This window comes from Vitis vinifera, chromosome 1 (genome assembly GCF_030704535.1).
Source record: "Vitis vinifera cultivar Pinot Noir 40024 chromosome 1, ASM3070453v1".
NCBI classification, from domain to species: Eukaryota; Viridiplantae; Streptophyta; class Magnoliopsida; order Vitales; family Vitaceae; genus Vitis; species Vitis vinifera.
In genome coordinates this window covers 25,987,213-26,009,180 of record NC_081805.1, presented here as the reverse complement: position 1 = coordinate 26,009,180, position 21,968 = coordinate 25,987,213, and the positions used below count along the sequence as shown (strand labels likewise).

At 33.6% G+C, this 21,968-nt stretch overlaps 1 protein-coding gene across 1 annotated transcript in view; it reads left to right on the top strand.

The window, feature by feature from the left end:
* FLC (flowering locus C) overlaps positions 1 to 21,968 on the top strand; it is an 85,135-nt gene that overhangs the window by 46,055 nt on the left and 17,112 nt on the right. The window contains 3 exon segments of the mRNA NM_001281128.1: positions 18,198 to 18,276; positions 19,488 to 19,543; positions 19,628 to 19,727. Of these exon segments, the coding sequence (NP_001268057.1) occupies positions 18,198 to 18,276; positions 19,488 to 19,543; positions 19,628 to 19,727 (235 nt within the window).

The following is a 21,968-nucleotide window of genomic DNA, read 5'->3' as shown; positions in this document are numbered from 1 at the left end:
AACAAAAACAAATCCCGATCCTTATTTTCCATCAATGACATCTCCCCTTGAAGATAAGGAGTGGAAAAATACGATTCATTCTCGAAAAAGGAGACATCGACAAACATAAAATTTCCTCGTATGAGGATGATAACATTTGTAACCTTTCTGAGTAGAGGAATATCCCACAAAGACACACCGAATAGCTCTTGGATCAAATTTTCCCTGGTTTTGAGCATGAATATGGACAAATGAGACACAACCAAAGATTCGAGGAACAAGTTTATTAGAGGTATCGAAGTTCGGGTAAGATTTAGAAAAGACTTCTATAGGACTTTTGAACCTCAACACACTTGAAGGTAATCGATTTATAAGGTGGGTAGCCGTGACGATAGCCTCTCCTTAGTATGTCTTTGGCATAATGTTTTGAAACAAAAAAAGCTCAGGTTGAGGCTAGCAAATGACCATTTTTTCGTTTTAGCAGCCCCATTTTGTTGTGGAGTGTTTACATAGAATATTCATGAATGATTCCCTCTTTTTGAAAATAAGGGGATAAAACCTGATTAAAGTAATCACAAGCATTATCAAACCTGAATCTTTTTATTACCACATCAAACTGATTTTTTACCATGCTATGAAAAATTGGGAACACAATACTAACATCAGATTTTTGTTTGGTAAGATAGAGTCAAGTAACATGAGTGCAATCATCAATAAAGGAAACAAACCAACGAGCACCAAAAACATTGGGAACAATAAAGGGACCCCAAATATCACTATGAATCAACAAGAAAGGAACAAATGTTCTATTATTACTGATGGGAAAAGATACACGACAGTGTTTGACAAATTCACAAATATCACAATGAAGACTTTCTACATCAATTCCTTTGAACAATAACAGGAACAAAATTTTCAGAACATTAAAAGATGGATGACCTAAACGACGATGATGTAGCCAAATTTTGGCTTTATTGGAAACAATTTCAGAAATAAATGACCTAGGTAAATTATTCTCAGTCCTATTTGGATTGCTTGGTGCTTCAAGATAGTACAACCCATCATTTTTCTAGCATGTCCAATCATCCTCCCCGAGTCCCAGTCTTGAAAAACAATGAGTAGAGTAAAAAATGACATTACAACTTATGCCTTGTGTAAGCTTATGGATTGAAACAAGATTGGTAAACAATTTAGGAACATGTAAAACATTTTTCAAAACTAAGAAAGGTTGTATTTTAATTTCACCTTGACCAGCAACAATGGTCAATCATCCATCAACCGTTGCAATCTTTTTATTACTAGGGCATGGATTGTAGTTACTAAATTTGAAGGAAGAATTTGTCATGTGGTATGTTGCTCCTGAGTCAAGGACCCAAGAGTTTGGAAAATTAGTATCCGAAGCACTTAACACATTAGAGATAAGAGACTTACCTACGAGTGCCAATGAGCAAGCACTCGGTTTTTCGAGAGTTCCCAGCAAGCTTCTCAGTTTTTGAATCTCTTCTTTGTTGAACTCTCCAATGTCTTAAGGACTTTCATCACCCGATTGAGTAGCAGAAAGATAAGTCTGCCATTGATTACCTTGCTATCAACTTTTAAAAGGATTCTTAAATGATTAAGAAGTTTTTACCATAGTTGATTAGCCAAATATTATAAAATAGGAAAAATGCAGCCAAAATTTTAGATTTTTTTTTTTTTTTTGGTCATTTGCATGCCTGAATAAGAATATAATAAATTAAATATAAATAAGCATTAACAAAGTTTTGTTTTAAAATGATGGAATTATTTTATAAAAAAATGACTAAAATGGTAAAAAAAAAAAAATTAAGTATGAATCTATAAATTATTTTTCTACATCAAGTTAATCAAAGAAAATACACAATTATAAAAATAAAAAACACTTAATTTTCCATGTACTTCTAAATTTGAGAGTCCTATCGGTAGTGAGACCAGTGGATATTCTTAGTCTTCCATAAATAATATGGTAACAACTAGTTCATTGAAACTAGGCTTATTCCAATGTTGGTCACATTTATCTTAACTTAATTATGGCAAAGGAACTTATGACCAATCCATTCCCATGCAAAATTTTGATTAAAGAAAGTGTCTTCGAATAAAAAAAATAAAAAAATAAAAAAAAATCCTCTACAAAAGTTATTCTGTTTCTATCAAAATCAAGCCTTTTTGTTTTCCAACAAAATCCTTATGTTACCTTAACACCATTTGTTTTACTATACCGCATTTAAAAATGAGAATAATAGGTGCCATAGACTATAGACTACACCATTTTAAAGAAAAAAATATCATTGGTCAACTTCTTATCACTCTTGTATAAGCTCCCACCAATTAACTAAAGCTTGACCTTTGGGGAAAACCTAAGAATCTTAAACTTCTTTGAATGGAAAAAGATCTTCGAAAACTCACTCCAAAAAACTATAAAAGGATGTTACAAAGGACTTTCCACCTTAATTAAATCTCTAAATCAATTAGTTTGCACAATTTTTTCTAGCAATCATGGCTTGAATCTAAAGTAGAATCCCCATACCACAAGTTATGACTAAACATAGCTCTCTTTCCTCTATCTACTTTGAATCTAATTTTAGGTTGAAATTTTATCCAATCACTTTATGGCTTTCCACAACCTCATCCATATCCCCTTCTTTCCCATACCCATCTAATTTTAGCTTGAAATTTTGTCCAACATCACTTTATGGTTTTGCACAACCTTGCCCCATTCCCTCTTCCTCTCCTAATACCCACACAACCCTTTACTAAACCTACCTAGGATAAACCATTTCAAAAACCTATGTCTCTCCATTGCAAACTTCTAATACCATTTTCTAGGAAGGATCTTATTAGGTAAAGACAAGTCTCTAATGCCTAAAGCACCTTCACTTTTATCCAAACAAATAATTGTCCAATTTAATATATGAGGTTATTGTCTTTATAGTGCAACCCCCATGTAGAAAGTCCCTTTAAAGATTGAAACTTACCCATGATAAGGACCTTCACTATCTTATGAATGGTATCATAAAAACACTTTCCATGTTGGCATAATGTCTTGTTTTTCCCAACCCATAGGGAAAGACATCAACATGCTAATCGTAGTTTCATGCAAAATGTAGAAACTTGGTCAAAAGTTATAATGAAACATATAAGGTGCCATTGACAAAAGATGTTTTTATGACACAATAGGTTAAGAGAATGGGATATTTGTATGGCTTTAATCCTAGAAAATTAGAATGTAAGTTGTGTGATAAGATGCACATTGTGATGTAATGAGCTGCATATAATGACTATAGTTAATAGAATTGAGCATTTAAGAAGGTGTATTTTGTTGGGACCTTGTGAGAAAGAGGATTACAATCATTATTACCACTCTTATCTTCAAGGAAGGACAACCTTTCTTTTTCCCTAGCATGCCCAATCATCGTCCCCATGACAAACCCTTGAAACACATAGTAAGGTGGTGTGAATGTCTAAATAATTTAAGTCCCTACTAATTGGGTTAAGGGACAAGAAAAATAGAGAGTTCAAGGACATGTAAAACTATTTTTAGAGTCAAGAGGAAAGTCAAATAGATGTTTCCTTGATCAATGACTGTAACTAAAGTTCCATTTACTATGACACAAGCTATAACTATTAAAACGGTTGGAGGAATTTGTCATGTGATCTAAATAACTCCTAAATCTATGGCCAAGAAATTCTAAAAGCATTTTTTTGAAACATTTAAAGTCGGAGGATGCTTATTTGACTTAGAAAAAAATACAATCCTAATTTCTTAAGTATTGCATCTTCTTCATTGAACCTCATGTCCTTGTTTGCAATAGTAGCTATTTCTTGAAAATTTTCCTCCAAATAACCAAGATTTGTTTGTTTTTGCCTTAATTTTTCTTTTCCGGATCTCTCGAGTGTCTCGCTTGTCACTTCATTTTAACCCCTTAAAATTTTATGGTGTCATGGCAATCCCACCATTATACTTGGCTTTGAAACAACTAATTTTGACCCATTCAACATGCTGCTTTCTAGCATCACTACTCTATGAATCACCTCTCTAATAACTGAAAATACCTTTCTCATAAAGGGTAACAACACCTTTCCTCAAACATGGACTTGAAATAGTTTTTCTCTTTATACTTCATTCCATTTTGATTTTCCCAAATCTCTTGAGCAGTAGTATGAAGCATATGTCTTGTCATCTCTAGTTGCTTAAACATTCAACAATCTACACATGACCATGGAATTTCTTCATCCTAAGAATTTAACCTAGGATCTTCCTTGCTTGGTTAAAGCTCAAGAAGATGATTCAACTTTCATGTTCCTTTAATAAAGGACTCGATCAATTAGGACCTTAAGTTCTTAAGGTAGTTACTACTATTTAATTTGAAGGGAATTTGAAGGTTGTGATTATCATTGAATAGATTTCTAGCAATAGTTACTGATCTTGTCTGAACTATGGGAAAAAAGGTTGCACTTGATTCTTCAAACATGGTGGATTAAGAATATCTAACAAAGGTAGAATTTTGGTGATTAAAAATTAGATAGGCTTCATTTTCATATTAGAGGTATCTTCTTCCTCCATCCAAAGATTTGTCTAGCCTTAGAATTAAGGAATCATAGGAAATCGTGGATAAGCTACATAAGAACTATACAAGAACCAGAGCTCCCTAATTTACAACCTATGCATCTTATTATATAATTGGTTTTCCTTTTCAATAAGTCTACTTCATGGCAAAAGGTGTATCTTTCCGAAGGTTTCAATTTGTTTCTTATACTTTATTTCTCTTTTATGTCATCTTTCCAATGTTGGACTAGGTTATCATAGACCCAAGAAGCTCTAATGTGCTCTTTTCCTTTTTTGTTTTTTGAAAAGACTGAGAAAAATGTTGAAGAGCATGATAAACATTATGGGCTCAAATCCTACAAACTTAAGCTTTTAGAATTGGTAGTTGCACATTCTTTAATTGTTTGTCAATTAATTTTTCCAATTAAATAATTATTTGTGATTAATACACTTCACTAAGAAAATCATTCTCAAGGCTTTCTTTAAGAGAAAAGTGTTGGTTTGGGGGTGCACTTAGTAGTTCTCTTTAGGAAGCCATTAAAAAGGGATGAGATGTTTTTTCTATCTTTGCGAGTTATTAATATCAAACTAAGTATTTGTTGGATGTTGAGTGAAGGCATATTTAGCCCATCCTAGAGTTGAAGTAGAGACCTCGAGCGTGAAGTAATTGTCATTCCTATGGTCTTATACAATTGGGAGAGAATCATCCTTCCTGAATTTGACATACATTCTCTAATTTATTGGGTTTTCGAAGTGTGCTTATTTTTTCTCCTTCCTTCCCATGATACGCCTTTGTGAAATGACGTTAATAAAAAGGAAAATAAATAAATAAAGGCATGATGAAACCATCTTGGTGTAGACCCTTTTTTCAAACCTTCTCTCATTTCAAGACAAAAATAGATATATCTCATTGCATTAATAAAGTATTTTATAAATACATTATTATTTTAAACCAATTAATCATGTTTTTTAATTTTCCTATCATCAAGAAGGGACAAAAAAACCTTCTTGTTTCAACAACTCTAGTGAGCCTCTTAGTAATATCCAAATAGAAGAAAAAAAATGAATGGATTTTCTAAGATCCTAAGGACTTTTTTCTTTTTATTTCTTTTGGAAGCAGATGAACAATCTTATGATTTTCATGTTCCTTAAATAGCTTAGACAATGAGTAATATCTAGAAAAGCATTTTAGGAATTGATTCACTTATCTATCTCTATTCGTTTTATTTAAAAAAAGGAATGATCTTAAAGAATTGTTTTATGTTTTAGTTGTCAATCTCTCTTTGATTGATTAATGAGTGATATTTATATTTTTCTTAGGAAGTTTTATGATTAGGGAGTGGAGGTAGTAAAGCATTAATAAGCACCAATGTTAGTGAGTACCAAAGGTATAAGGGTTAATTAGTTGTCACAAAAGCATTATTTTTATTTTAAGGAACTGCTAAATGTGTGAAAGTGTGCTTCGTCTTAGTTTATTTCTTTGTAGAAAGTTCTATGAAGGAAGATTCTTACAATTAATCAATTCAAGAAAATTGGATATATGGAAAAATAGTGAAGAGTTTGCTAATCATCTTCTCTTTTATTTTGATTGATCTTTAGTTCTTGGTCCCTCATTTTTACCCTATATAGAGTTTCCTAGGTCATTTGAATCCAAATTTTGAGTTTTTTTGTGAGTTAGCATGAGAGCATAGGTAGAAAGTGTAGAGAGTAGTTCATTGTGCTCATATGCTAGTATTTTATTTAGGGTTGAAAGCTTATGATGCAAGATCTGAAAATTTCTAGCAATATACTTCTTTCTTATTATATAGAATAAGGTGGAGAAACCAAAAGATGGCTGGAAAAAAAATAAAAGGAAAAAAAGAAAAAAAAAACTTACAAAAAGGTTCTTAGGCAATCACACTTAAGAGTTTCCTAACAATCACTTCGTGGAAGAATGCAATCATACCCTTAAAGGAAGCAACTTTCTTACTTTGATTAAAATTAATTCCTTCATTAAAGTAAGAATGCAATCATACCAGAAACTTTTATTAAAATTCTCATCTCTTACTTTGAAAGACAACTTTCTTAATTCCTTTGTGTTTACTTGTAAGAATAAGAAAAGACACAAGAAAGGAATGTTATTTAGAAACTAAAGGAAATAGAAACCTTTTTAAGAGAATAATTGGACTAAAAGAAATAAAAACTCAACAAAAATCAACCACAAACTAAAATAGAAGCTTTACTAACTAAAATGGAAAACCAACAAACTAATCATGACATGTCCTAAGATGAATCTAAACCATCATTAGTGCCTCAAATTAGGGCTTAGGCATTGCAACTAGCCTTTACCCCCTCTCTTGTAGGTCTCTAAAGGATGTTTTCAATGTTGTTCCCCATCAACTTGATTTCTCAAAGTCTTATTCTTTTGTTTGAAGGAATTTTTTTTTTCCTTCCTTTTTCTGATCGGTAACTCTTTTTTCCTTTTTTTTTTACCTTTTAGGACTTCTATCCCTTCCATAACTCAACCTAATATTAGAAGAGAAAAAAATTCCAAACCTCAAGGTTTCTTCTCTTAAAATTCTCATTGTAGATTTTAGCCGACATTAATCTTCGCTTTGGGCTTTAGGTAATTTTTTTCACTTTGTTGATTTGTCCTTATTTCCTAAAGATAACCAATGATTCCAATTAGGTGATTGGCATGGACATTGTAGGCATTCTCTTTATATGGAACTTCCTTTTGTACCTAATTTTATTTTTTAGTGCACTACTTTCTTGGATTAAGTCACATTGTTCATCACTAGGTTTCAAGGAAAACTCTGTCTCTTAGTTTACATGCATTACTTTCAATTTAATAAATAAAAAAATGCATTATTAAAGGAACATATATCACTAGTGGATTTTGTTTAAGTTGATTAATCCAAGTTGAGATTCTTTGTTGCAAATAAAATTAGAACTCTAACTCCCATAAACTTGGAATAGGAATGTGAAGTTTTTTAAGTTGGTTTACCTAAAATTTGTTCATTCTGAAGTTTATCTTAGGTAAGCAACTTAAAGAATTTTAAATAAACCACCTCACCCCATTTTGTGTCTTTAAACCAGGCTGCCTATAGTTTCGCACTAACATATGTTTTTGTGATGTGATTTACTTAAACCTAAGATGAATTTTTTTTCAAGTTTATGCACCCATCGAACCTTTTATTACCACTGCTTCCAAGGAAAATAAAACATAACAATTATAAAGAAAGAAGAATTACTGACCTGAACTCATGGTTCAGGTATGCTCTGATTCCAAGCCTATTTATTTGCCAACACCAAGTAGAATTGTTATTCAAATTGAACATTGGGTAATTTTGACATGCATTTATGGTTAACTTGGTTTTGTAGTGTTAACCTTGTATTCAAATGTATTGCAATAAAATCAAGTTGCATGATTTAGGTCAACAAAGGGTTGCTCCACCATAAAAAATTTTATTGTAACTCAAAATCATTGTTTGATTGATTATACATTGTAATGGTTGGCAAGTTAAAAACTATAAGATGTCTTATCCATATTTTACCATGAAAAATGGATTCATGCAACTTCACTTATATAGTGGATCTTATGTACAATTTTCTATTTTCTTTGTTCTTATAAGTCGTAAAGTTGTATTTTTTTTCTTGTAATGCTCAAAATTAATGTTGTTAATATACTTAAGATTAGTGTTGCCAACTATTGTAATCCTATCCATACTATTATCTAATTCATTTTAAGTAGGTGTTTGATTAGGTGTTCAATGAATTTAATTATTCCAATGGATCTTATTGTACATTTTTTTGTTTTGTTTTCCTCTCCTTTTCTTTTTCCTTTTTCTTGGAAGTAATTTAAGAACAATGGGGGCAACATAGTGAGCTGGTGCAAGTCTTAAGACTCGACAACCCCAAAATGCCAAAAGGAATGGAAGACATGGATGGGTTGGTGAAGGTCTTAAGAATATCAAAGAAGAGCCATGATTAGTTGGAGCAGCATAACAAAATTCTCAATATCATAAGATGCAAACATTTAATGTTGATACAAAGTGAATAAATATTTTTTAAGTTTGTTACAATTTTTTTTTTTGTATAAATATGTAATTTGTGAAACTATAAAATCAAGTTCTCATTTCTTTTCAGGATAATGGTGGGAGCAAGGACATAAAATGCAAATCATTTTTATCTCCTCCCCACATTTTTTTTAACAAATTGGTAGAATTCTATGGATGCATCATTTGATGCACATCTATGTTTAGAATCATAATACAAGTAAAATCAGCAAGGATTTCCACTTTGGATAGAGTATATAAAATATATTTCAATTTTTCTAGAATTAATAAAAAAAAATTCATTGTGTCTTTCATGATGAAGATTATTGAGTTGAAAAGATATTTTTTATTCACTATGATTTTTCCACTACATAAAACTCTAATTTATAGAGTTACAAGATACGTAAAACAGAAGCTAAAGATATCCTTTTGGCTGACTTGAAATCTAGGAACATAAATATAAATTTAAAAATAAACAACCTAATCAGATAAGATAGTTGTTTAACAAACAAATCTAATATGATCTTTTTTTAAATAATACAAATTTAAACTAATTGAAAAACATAATCTTTCAACACTTCCCCTTAAGTTGGTGAATAGATATCTATTATTCCCATCTTGTCTACCAAATCTTCAAAACTTTGTCTGGATAGCCCTTTGGTGAGTATATCTCTTATTTGTTGCATGGTTGGTACATAAGTCTTGCATATCACTCCATTTTTAATCTTTTCCTTGATGAAATGCTTATCCACCTCTACTTGCTTCATGCGGTCATGGTGAAATGGGTTGTGGGCAATGTAAAATAACAGCATTATTATCACAAAAAAGCCTCATAAGTTTCATACTTGTATCTTGAGTTCTTCCAACAGGCTTTTAAGCTAGATCAACTCTGATGTTCCTTGTGTTAGTGCTCTATATTCAACTCCGCACTGCTCCGGGCCATAACATCCTGCTTCTTGCTTTTCCATGTGATTAGGTTTCCTCATACAAAAGTGTAGTATCCTATTGTTGACTTTCTATCATCAACAAAACTTGCCTAGTCTGCATCTACATAAGCCTCTACACCCCTCTTCTCATTTTTGCCAAGGAATAGCCATCTTCCAAGTGTAGTCTTCAGGTATCTCAATATTCTATGCACAACATCCAAATGTTTTTGGGATGGGTCACGCATATACTGACTAACTAAACTCACTGCAAAAGCTATGTCAGGTCTTATGTGAGCAAGGTATATTAGTTTTCCAACCAATCTTTGGTATCTCCCCCCATGGATTACTTACTTTCATTCTTAGCTTACCATTTCATTCTATAGGTGTCTCAAATGGTTTGCAACCAAGCATATCTGTTTCCTTCAATAAGTCAATTATGTATTTCTTTTGTGATATAGAAATCCATTTTTTTGTTCTAGCCACTTCCGTGCCCAAGAAGTACCTCAATTGACCTAGATCCTTGATCTCAAATTCTTGTGCTAAAAATCCTTTTAGTCGTGCTAATTCCTTTAAGTCATCTCTCACAAGAATAATATCACCTACATACACTATTAGAATAGCCACTTTCCCATTTTAGAAGTCCTTGAAGAATAATGTATGATTTGTTTGGCCCTAGTTGTACCCATATTTCTTTATAGACTTTGTGAAGCGATCAAACCAAGCTCTTGGTGATTGCTTCAGCCCATAGATAGATTTTCTTCAACCTACATACGTTTCTACCTTCATTACCCCCATGAAATCCCGAGGATAAGCCCATATACACTTCCTCATCAAGTTCCTTATCAAGGAAAGCATTCTTCACATCCATCTAATGAAGTGGCCAATCAAGCTTTGCAGCTAGTGATAATAGTACTCTAATGGTATTGAGCTTAGCAACCGGAGCAAAGGTCTTATTGTAATCCACACCAAAGGTTTTGGGTAAAACCTTTGCCTACTAGTCAAATCTTGTATCTTTCTATATTGCCATTCAATTTATACTTGATGGTGAACACCCATTTGCCATTCAATTTAGATGCTCCGTGCATGATGTGATACCTTTCCTAATTGCAATTGGCATGTCCAAATCATTTTGTTGTTGCAATATATCTTCTTGTTGATTGCTCAGGAAACCTGAGACTCCTTCACATTTAGGATTTGTTTCCGGTTCAATCTCTTGGTAGTGCTCTTGGAGTGTAACAAGAAGTACTTCCTGAGAAACTTGATGTTTTGATTTTCACGAATAAACATGGAGCTCGGGTTGGTAATTAAGCTTAGGTTGATATCTTCCTATTTCTAACTTTTTTTTTCTATGTATTTTCCATAATTGTTAGTGGCATAATTGACTCAAATAAAGGTTTGGACAAATTTGATGACTCAGTTAAGATTGGAAGAGGAATAGTTGAGAAATCCTAAATACAATCTTCACTTTATTTCTCCCCCTAAAGAGAAGGATTATTTTAGTATGGTTGGTCCTTAAAGAATGTAGCATCCTTGGTAACAAACAATTTTCTAGTTTTAGGACAGTAATACTTGTATCCTTTTTGGCATGGTGAATCTCTGAGGAAAAGGCATTTTGTGGCTCGGGCATCAAGCTTGGTATTAATGGAGGCATGATCAAAGAGAGTGCAACCAAATGTTTTTATGGGAAGATTTTGGATTAATTGTATGTTAGGATAGGTTTGGAGTAGGATTTGTAAGGGAGTTTGAAATTGGAGAACCCTAGAAGACAATTTATAAGATAAGTGACAGTGAGGATGGATTCTCCCTAAAATAACTTAGGGACATTATTTATGAACATTATGGCACGGACAACTTCTAGTAAATGTCTATTTTTTCGTTCAGTTATGCATTTAGCTTAAAAGTCATTGTCTAGTGACATGTTATTAAAAGGGATGATTGAAAAACTTTTGTTGTGAGTGTCATATCACTTAAAAAACCTCAAAAAATAAATTTATAAGGATTCTCTTGGCAAGTAGAAATAATCAAATTGGAAAGAGCTAGCTTGAGTCTTAAATAGCCACAATGTCCAAATTTTAGTACAAAGAAGCATCCTTATCCATTTTCACCAAAACTTGTGCAAGAAGAACAAAGAGATTTCCAATCCAATGTATTCATGCTCATAGAGATCCTATAGAACGCTAAAGTCAATAGGCTCAAAAGGAATAGAGATCACGTTGAGTCATATAATGAGTCTCCAAATCTACATCTATTCTTAAAAAACTTGACATTTCCTTTTAGCCAAATTACCTAATTACTCTTTTAGTAATTAACTAAAAAAGAACTTAGTTGTGGCACTATCTCAAAAACCTAATGACAATAATTGTCAAACAACACCACTCTTAAGAGGATACATGATAAGTTACCTACTTACCATCCCTAAGGGCATACAATTTTACATATACTCATATGGGAAGAGTCGTCTTTTCATTTAAAACAATGTTGCACACACTTATGCAAGAAAGATCATCTTTTTTTATAAAAAAAAAAATAATGTTTGTCATTTGATCTAATAGCCTAAAGATCATTCTTTTGTTTTTTGAATAATGTTTTGTCATTTGATCCAATAGCCTTCCCTTACACAAAGAAGCATTTTTTAATATCACCAATACCTATACTTTTAAGCATAAGTTGGAAAGATCTATTATTTAATCAACTATTAGTGGTAAACCATCTTTGATAATGAATTCGTAATTGGCATGTGCATGGATAAGAAGTGGTGTTTCTAGTAATCAGAAGGTATTTGATAAGAGCCATGCGTGTGACTTCTTAAAGCTTTAATTCAAATGTTTAGCCATTCCACTAATCAAGGACAGGAAAGTTCACAAGGGCAACCACTTGTTCACATACATTATTTTGTTCCCAGGTCTTTTCTTCTTAAATTGTGATCCAAAACACTCAAATATAGATGGTCATAGGCTTCTTTGGAGTCCTATTAAAGAGTTTCGTTCCTCTTTGAGAAAGAATCTTATTTGGTGGTTCGAAATTTCATTAAGAATATGCGATTTTTAGCTACACACAATTAAGAGGGAGAAATAGTTTAGTGAAGATTTGTATGTTAGTTTTTGAGCTACATAAATATTGTGAAGATCCTCCCAACCATCAAGGGGATTGCGGTTCTTATGAGTTTAGGGATATATATCTACAGTAGGGAGGTGGAAGGTAATAAGGAGAGGATGAGATGATTATAAAAGTATCGTTTCCTAACCATCACGTCTCTATCCTTGATCTTGAAAGAAATATTCCTTGGATGCTATAGGCCATCTATGGTATCAAGTACAAACGATAAAGCCCATTTGGAATTAGTTGGTTGACATTGTAACGGGAATTTCGGGGCCTTAGACTGTGATAGAAGATTTTAACGTAATGTTGTTGCCCAATGACAAAAAAGGTGGTTCCAACCCTCATTTGTTTCAACTCAACCCCTTCCAAGAGTGCGTCAGTGCATGTGGGCTCATTGACTTGGAATTTTGAGGTATCCCCTTTACTTAGCATGTACAACAAGCATTCCAAGTATGCAACTATCTTTGAACGCATAGATAAGGTGCTTATTAATGCTAATTGCAAAGTGAAATACCTAAATGCTTGGCTTAAACCTATTACTTGTGTTAGTTTGAACCATGCTCCAATTTGTCTATCTTCTCAATTCAGCAACCAATACTCTTGGAGACCCTTCCATTTCAAAGCCATGTGGCTCACTAGGAAAGATCTATGAGAGGTAGTGGTTGATGTTTGGCCATTATTGTTTGACATAGCCATCTCAAATGATGCAAGGGTTACAGACATATGGGAGAAGTCAAGGGAAAGGGGGAGAGTGCATTGGAGTCCTTGTTTCTCAAAACAATTTCCTAATTGAGAGGCCTTAAAGTGCTACTGCCTTTCCCTTGAAACTTCAAAAGTATACAATGAAGAGGGATGAGGAAAAAAGATTGATTTGGAAGGATCCGAAGGGCAAAAATTTCTTAGTCAAAGACTTCTACTCTTGTTTGGAACTCTTAGTTGTTGAAAAAAGTTTGATTCTTTACTTAGGAAGTAGTGTGGGGGTGAATTTTGATAATGGATTGGTTAAAAAGAAGATGATAGAAGTTGGCTAATAAATGTCATCCTTCCAAGGTTGAGGAAGAATCACCTAATCATTTCTTCTTCATGATGTTAAATAAAAACTTTGTGACACTTGTTAGTCTCTTTGTTTGAAGTGGAGTAGGTGTTTCCTTCTACAATCAAAGAGACTCATTTAAGCTAGCATGAGACATTTTTGGAAAAGAAGTGTAGAACAAAATGTTGAGTTGTCTAGTTGTATGACCGTAAATCGTTGTTGTAAATAAAATACTAAAACCTAAATACATGATAACTCTGGCCAAGAAGAACCAAAGATAGAGTTACGACGACTTTGTAGTATTCCGGGTTGTCATCCTCTGAGATCAGTTCTAATATGTTTATTTGTTTATAGATTCAAATGATTAATTATTTACTAAAAGTAAAAAATATCTAATTCAAATAAATCATAATAAAATATGGATGAAAATTTCCTAAATAAACCTATTTAAATTATAGAGTGATTATTGATTTTTAATTCAATTAATCAAGAATGGGGGTCCACAATCCAACTTCAAGTATAAACCTTTAGGCGAAACAAGGGTATATAATTTAATAGTCTTAAGGTAATCAAAATGCATGGTCTAATGAGATCGACCTGAGTTTCACACCTCAGAGTTGATCTATATCATAACTTTTAATATTTTTATTCCATTGAATTACCTAATAGATGAATGAACATGAAATCTAGGTTTAGGTTTAAGGTTTTTAAGCTTTTACCACTCTATGTAGATTTGCCTTAGAGTAGATAACAATGATAAAACCTTTGATAACTAGAGATCAAGACTTACCAAGAATCCCTAGTATCAAGGAATATGTGATTGTATAATCTCCTAAGTCAAACTAACTTTAAAGGGTACTTTGATCTCAATACTAGTGCCCTAACCTTTCATTCATTCCATTATTAATCCGGTTTCACCCATTGTTTCCCTTAGATCTAACTCTAGGTTTTCATGTTTCACCCTAAGATGACTTTTTAGCCTCTTGTGGGCATGTCCTCACATACATAGGCCATAAAAGAATAAGAAAGAACCATTTTTGATTTCAAAGAAATTAAAAACAATAATTTATTCAATAATAAAAAGAAGAAAGAAAACAAACCAAGAAAAACCTTTAAGGTCTTCTTCTCTCCCCCCAAGAATCGTCAAGCCATCTCTACTCCTCAAAATATCAAGAACTCCCTAGAAAAACTAAATATCGAGTTTTTATAGTTTCCACTAAAAAACGTAACAGGTGGCATGTTCCTATTGGCCACTTATTTTACAAATAATTACCTAAAATGACTAAAAAAATAATAAAATAGTGATTTCTAGTTGTGTGGAGCCCACTTAGGGCGGATGACGTGCCCAAGATGCAATTCCCGAAGTATAGGAGGTGAACTATCAATGTGGTAGTGTGTGAATTCGAAATTGGGGTCATTTCGAATTGGATTTTGAATTCATAAGTTGAATTTCGAAATCATTTCGAAATGGTCTTTTAGCTCTGCACAGTTATCTTCAAATGGCCATAACTTCTTCATTTCAACTCTGATTTGCACACCGTTTGAAGTGGTGGACTCCTGACTTCCCAAGCTTCGAAACGATATATAGTATGTATAAAATGGACTCCAAAAAGTGCTCCAAATTTGTCCTCAAAGTTGGAGCATATGTTATTAGATTTTTGAGTTCTAAATTTCCATGCAATTGAATCTTGCTTCATGCTTCATTTCCCATGTTTTCTTTCCTTCTTTCTTACTCCATAATGGTCATTTGTCATGTTCCAAACTCATGATATCCGCGTCTTGCCTTTCCTCATGGTCCATGAGTCTTGACTCACTTATTTCCTCATTTAACATTTTCTTGATCTTTCAAAATTTAAAGTGATTCAACTTGCACCTTTTTCTTCCCTTGAACCCGAGATAAATCTCCAAAATACAACTTAAACTCATTACTAGGGCCTTAGCTTCGATTTAGGTCAAGTTGGGTGATTTGAGTGTCCTTTGGTGCACAAATCATATCGAATATGTGTCATTAGAGCACATATTTTGGCTCCAATCATTGTACCTATTCTAGAAGTTTAATATTTTAACTTAAGCACCCCTTCAACAACTGTGTGGTCTAATTCAAACTTTTGATTTTGAGAGGGTTTAAAAAGATCTGTCATAGAAAATGATTGGAACTAAAAGTGGCATGTTTTATAAATGAATCAAAATGATATGAGAAATGTAAAACCATGGAAAAAAATTTAGAGGAAAAGGAAACAATTAAAAACATAAAATTGTATTTTGTTGTTAAACTTAGAATAGTCAAGAAAAGATAATTGAGTGTACTATATTATAGGGAAAAATATTGAGGATGCTAAACAAGTCAAATCACATGCCATCCTCATTACTTCCCACCAACTTATCTATCTTGTTTCTGTCCCACATACTTACCTTGCTAGTTGGCTAATGTCTACTACCTCGAGAAATACACCATAAATCCTTAAAACATAGAGAGAGAAAAACCACATCCCTCAATCAAACAAACAGAAAATCAAAATACAGTTCACACTCTTCTTAGCCTTTTTCACACAGGGCTCTAATTTGGGATTGTCCTCACTTTCTAAATGGATTTAGATTACTAGGGAAAAAAACTATATTATATTATGAGGAAAAAAATATCAATTATGTTAAACAAGTCAAATCCCTTGTTAACTAGAAATTTGATTTCATTGTCTCATTAAGAAAATTTGGTTATTCAATTCATTATATAACTATAAATAATATCATGTTGAATAACCATTTACCCAAAAGCTTAAGCCATTAAGGAATAGGTGACACCTCTTACATGTGTGACCTAAAACCTACACCTCCAGAGACTATCTTGTCATAGACCAACAAGAAGAATAATTAGATACCATGTTAGACAACCATTTATCTCAAAAGCTGAAGTTATTGGGGGAATTGAGAGATGGCTAACAATAAAAACTAAAATTAGCCACTAGTGTAATTTAGTCTACCTAATTGATGTAAAGCTTGGGACCAAGCCTCTTTTATGAGTAGTTAAGACAATTTTGAAAGAATTAAGCCAATCGATATATGATTACGTCCTCACAACTTGCACTTTAGTTAAGGACTTGTTCCGTTGTTGAAGCAACACTAGTACATGAGTTATAGTGCTTGATTAATATCTGTGATGTAGCAGGACAGTGCCATTTTGGCTGCCATAATAGTGTATGCCATCGCTCAAATGGTGGTGGTCCTCTAGCAAATGTGATTCCATCTTGTGAGTTCACATAACATTAATTGAGTGAAATTTATTTAATAAATTTCACTAATGGATTATACTGGATCCATTCCGTATTAGTGATCTAAAGTTATGGGTGAAACTGCATAAATCCCTGGACAGTTCTCTAACAAGGTAATTAAGTTATTAATGCTTTAATAAATCTGTCTTAGTTCTGATAGTAGTTGCCAAGTAACCTAGTTTTTACTGAGGAAACCCCACCTATTCTCCACACATTTAGCCCAAACATGCCATGACTTAACTTCAACATTTTGCCAAAGCTCCATTCCATTCATAACTACTGTATCTGGGTTATATCTATGTAGTTTTGAGGATCGGCTATCATATGGTGGGGGGATCTGCCTTTTTAGTGTCAATTTCCCAAAAATTTTCTAAAAGCAAGGTGTAGGGACTCGCCATTTTTTCATCCTAGACAAGTCCTTTTCTCACCATCTTGGATTGTCAACTTCTGTTGAAACTACACAAGCAAGCAAATTGACATCTCTGGTATTTTTGGTTTCTGCTAGAGTATTTTCTTCCTTGACAGGGACCTTGCTGGTAATCCTACTAGGAGAGCTGTGGAGGTGAGAGCAAAGTGGGAATCATCCCCGGATCAAATTAAGTTGATGAATGCCCATTGGGTAATCTGGGATAGGGAGGGATTGGTGAATTATTAGGGATCACAATGGCTGACACTCGATTGCTGCAACTATCCAATTACCTGATACAGGGAGCCTCAGATACTAGATGTCAATGAAAAAAGTGAGGTCTATGAAAACTTTTGGTGTGTGGTATCACTTGGATTCCTTGCTTGCCTAACAAAAAGGGAATCGGCTTAGTGTGGTGCCAAGAAATTTTTTACCACTTTTGAGTTGTTGCTGCTTCTTGTTGCTTTTGTTTGGAGATCTTTGGCTGTAATTTCTTATCCTTTTTTGGTTAAATTCATATGAATTCTCATCCATTTTGAATTTAATTACTTGATTGTTTCTGAGAAAAATTGTTCGAATAAAGAAAGGAAAAAAGAAATCTCTGTCCCCACTATGAACATTTGTATAATAATAATTAAATGTGCTCTTTCATAGTATAATCTTTCCTGGCATGCCATTCGGTGTATTGTTTGATTCTCTCTTTAACATAACTCAGATATTGTCCTGGACTTAATAATTAAATTGATAGATGAACATATACATTTTGGTACTCAATGGAACTGTGGAGTTGGTGCTATAATCCTGAAAGTAGTTGTTGCATTCTAATTCAGTTCATTGGTACACTCCTAATTCAAAAAGGTCTACATAACTAGTGTTTGTGATTTCAGTTTGGCTAGGATCCTTGAACGTTATCAGAGTCATTTTGAAGCAGAAGGCAATGCCTCTACAGGTGCTAATGAATCAGAGGTAAGCAAATGCTAGTTTTGCCTCTCAATGTTTTTAGCCAGATCATAAACCAGTTAGAACTTCTTTTACCATTAATTTAGATGACAATAACTACTTCATGTTGGAAATATATACTATCTCACACTATGAAACCAAAAGGCTAAGGCAACCGTTAGTTTCACAGACACATCACTTTGCAGAAGTCATGTAGAGACATCATCATAGAAACAATACTAATCTTACTAAAGTCTGCCTACTCCAGAAACCGTCTGGGATAGTTTAATTTGAATAGAAACCTCTGAACCGCAGGTGGATTAGAACTCTACTTATGCAAGATGCTTAATTTGTTGATTTGATTGGTATCTGGATAATAATAAACAACTAGGTGACTCTGCCAGTAGACTGTGATTGCGTCATGGGCATGGTTATGGACAACGACCAGGGAATCATGATTGCATCATGAACATATGTGATATCAATAATCAACAACAGTCATCTTGTTCTGCCCTAAGGATAACTTCATCCAATTCCTTTTCTTTATTAACATTAGATTGTAGCATCTTTGAAAATAGATATCCCACCCAATTTTCATGAGCTTGAATTCCTCCTCCAACTTGATATTTGTTAGGTTCCCACAGAATAGTATTCAGCTGCTGCGCTCAAAACCTTCATTTAAATATCTACCCACTGTAGCAACATCTAAATCTATGCTAGGTAGAACCTTAGAGTACAGGGGAATAACGACTTAGTAACCTTCATTCACAAGTTCTCATCTGAAAAAGAGCCCCACGCTTGCCAATTTTGCAAGCTGATAGTGATCTAAAACATTCCTTCTGGAGTCTTGCACCAATACTTTCCCAACCAATGTATTGTGTTGATTTAAGTTGGGGCATAACAGAGATTGATACCGCTAATGTAAGATTGACCAACATATGTAACCTATTTGGTCATACAAATTTAACAATGATGATACAAGTCTTACCACTTTTTACTATTTACAGTTGGAAAACAATATACAGGGTATAGTTCCAGTTGTATCGATGTGAATATGGTTGAACAAGCTTTGGCAATAATTATATGGGTCTACAGTAGAAACAGAATAGAATTTCTTGTCATACACATGTGAAATTTGGTTTAAATTTTTTTGCCTGGTCACCCTTTTTGTCTAATATCATATAATACTGATATCATGTATTTGTAACTAATAAAGACTTTTCTCCTCTGTACCACAGAATTGTCACTACGAGTATACAAGAGACTGGACTGAGCTACTGCAGACAGTGCAAAGGCAACAACAAAAACCTCCCTATGTGCTTGTGTGCTTACAAGCTTCATACAATCCTGTAATTTAATTAATCTCATGTTTCCACAGCCAACTTGAAGGGCAAAATGATGAGCAGATGAGCGTGACTGACCTTGTGCAACTAGAGAGAGAACTTGATGCTGCCCTGCTTCAAACCAAATCTAGAAAGGTAACTTCTAAGTTTCTAACAAACTCTTCCTAGTGAAGATCTTAAAATTTTACCTCAATAGCTAAGATCAAAGATGTAGTGCCATGGGCTAACCTGATTTCCACTAGACAATGATGGGTGCTGGAACCTGTTTGATCTTACTACAGAACTCTTAAAATTCTGCTTCAGTAGTTATCCTATGCATTTTAGTGGACATTGTAACGTAAAAGCTGATGCTATTCTTAACATTGTAAAATAAATTAGGGGCCAATTTGGACTTCAATTTAAGAACAACAGAAGGCAGTAGTCCTACACTACCATGAATCTCAGAAATTTGCCTTTAGTTAATAGTTGTACTGTTTAAGCTCTCAACTTGACACTTTATGATATAGGTTTTTCACATCATTTTTTCTTCCCTTTCTGTCCTCAGAACATAAAAACAAATGTAACATTTTTAATTAGTATATCATACATCTAATTTTTAAAATGTGAGTGGATGTTTCTCAAAATCAAGAGAATCAAAAACTGCCCAGTAATTGATTGTTGGCTCACTCCTTTTTAATGACTTAACTCTCAGTGCTCAACAAGGCTTTACCTGGGAGTGACTTTGAAGGTTTAGGATAGAGTGTGATAAACTTGTGGAGGAGAGTCATTCAAGGTAAATTTCAAGGAGGATCAAGTTAGGCTTCTAATGAGGAAAGTGAGTGGTGTAGAGTTTGCCTTTGGAAAGCAATCAGAAAAAGGTGACAAGAATCACTATCATGAGAGATCGTCCCCAGACAAAACTGTTGGCTGGATGACTGATGTGGGAAGTGTTTGTTGAGACTCTTTTTCAATGCTTTTGATTATACTTCTTGCAGAACTGCTTGGGTGTCACACCTGTGAAAAGGTTGGGGGGTTTAGGGTCATTGATCCCCTTGAGTAGGAGAAGTTTCCATGATATGAAACTTAGCATGGCGTGTGCTTTCTTTCACTACATTCATTATGTCAGTAAGTGAGAATTACTTTGATAAGTTAGTGTGGGCTTGGTGACTTATCTATTAAATCAAATCCCAACTATTAAGCCTGAAAGCTATTTGTTCTTTTCTGGCTAAAGAGATTCACACCTGGGACAACATTTTAAGTTTGTTAATTTATCAAGAAGGTTGTTAGGGGAGATTTTACCAATGAATCAGCTTGGGAATGGGGACTGGTCTCCTGCTAGTAAATGCTACCTTGGCAAGCAAGATAAGGAATAATAACATTCTTATTCTTTGGTGGTTCCCTATCCTTAAAGGAGTTGTTGATAGGTTGGCATGAGAGTTTTGTTGGAATAAGCCAAAGATCTTAAAGACCCACCTCTCTTTGCTGGATTAGACACAATTGGAGTCTACGGGCAAAGGCAAGTCCGACTGTGGTAATAAAGAATTTATTCTTACAGTTTGTTCTCTTTTCCTAGCATCTTAGCATCTCTTTGGACTTTTTCGGTTCTTCCCCACTTGATTTTATTGAATTTCTAAGAAAAGGATAGGCACTTGCTTTTCTTGTCTTTTTTTATCCTTTTTTCCCACTTTTGGTTTGCTTTATACACACCCTGTGTACCAGGGTCAGGCCCCTTTCTGTTAGGTGCCTTGTAATATACTTTTCTCATTTGCCTATAAGAAAAGATGATCTTCCTATATTTAAAAGGTTGAGCTGCCTAATCACAGTTTTTAGAATACAACCTAGGCCATTCATTTGACACACTGCTAGTTTTGGGCCTACCATTACGAGTAACTTTTATGCAACCACACACATGTTTGACGAAAACTATCGACTTTATGACAATTTCATGTTTGAGAACTGAAAACGTGAAATTTGATTGAGTTACAACTTATTTATATAAGTTGTATACTAAGGGGAAGAAAAAGGAAATAGGCTTAGGAAATAAAAACAAATTTCTAGTGTTACTTTAACTTGTCTATCTTATTATCAGTATATGGATCTAATTTGATTTTCAGTTCAAATCCCATGGTTTTAATCCATAATCAAATCAGAAAAAATATTCCATGTTTTCCAATACTCCCCCCATCAAAGCTGGTGCATAGATATTATGTGTTCCCAGCTTGTTTATTATAGAATTAAACATGGTGTTTGTGACTTATTTTAGTGAAGACATTTTCTAGTCATTCTGTAGGCATATGTGAGAACAATTGTTAATTGATTTGAGAAGAAATTGGACATCTTATAGGAAACAATGAAAAAATGAAACAAATTAATTTCTAGAAATTAGTCCCAAAAATC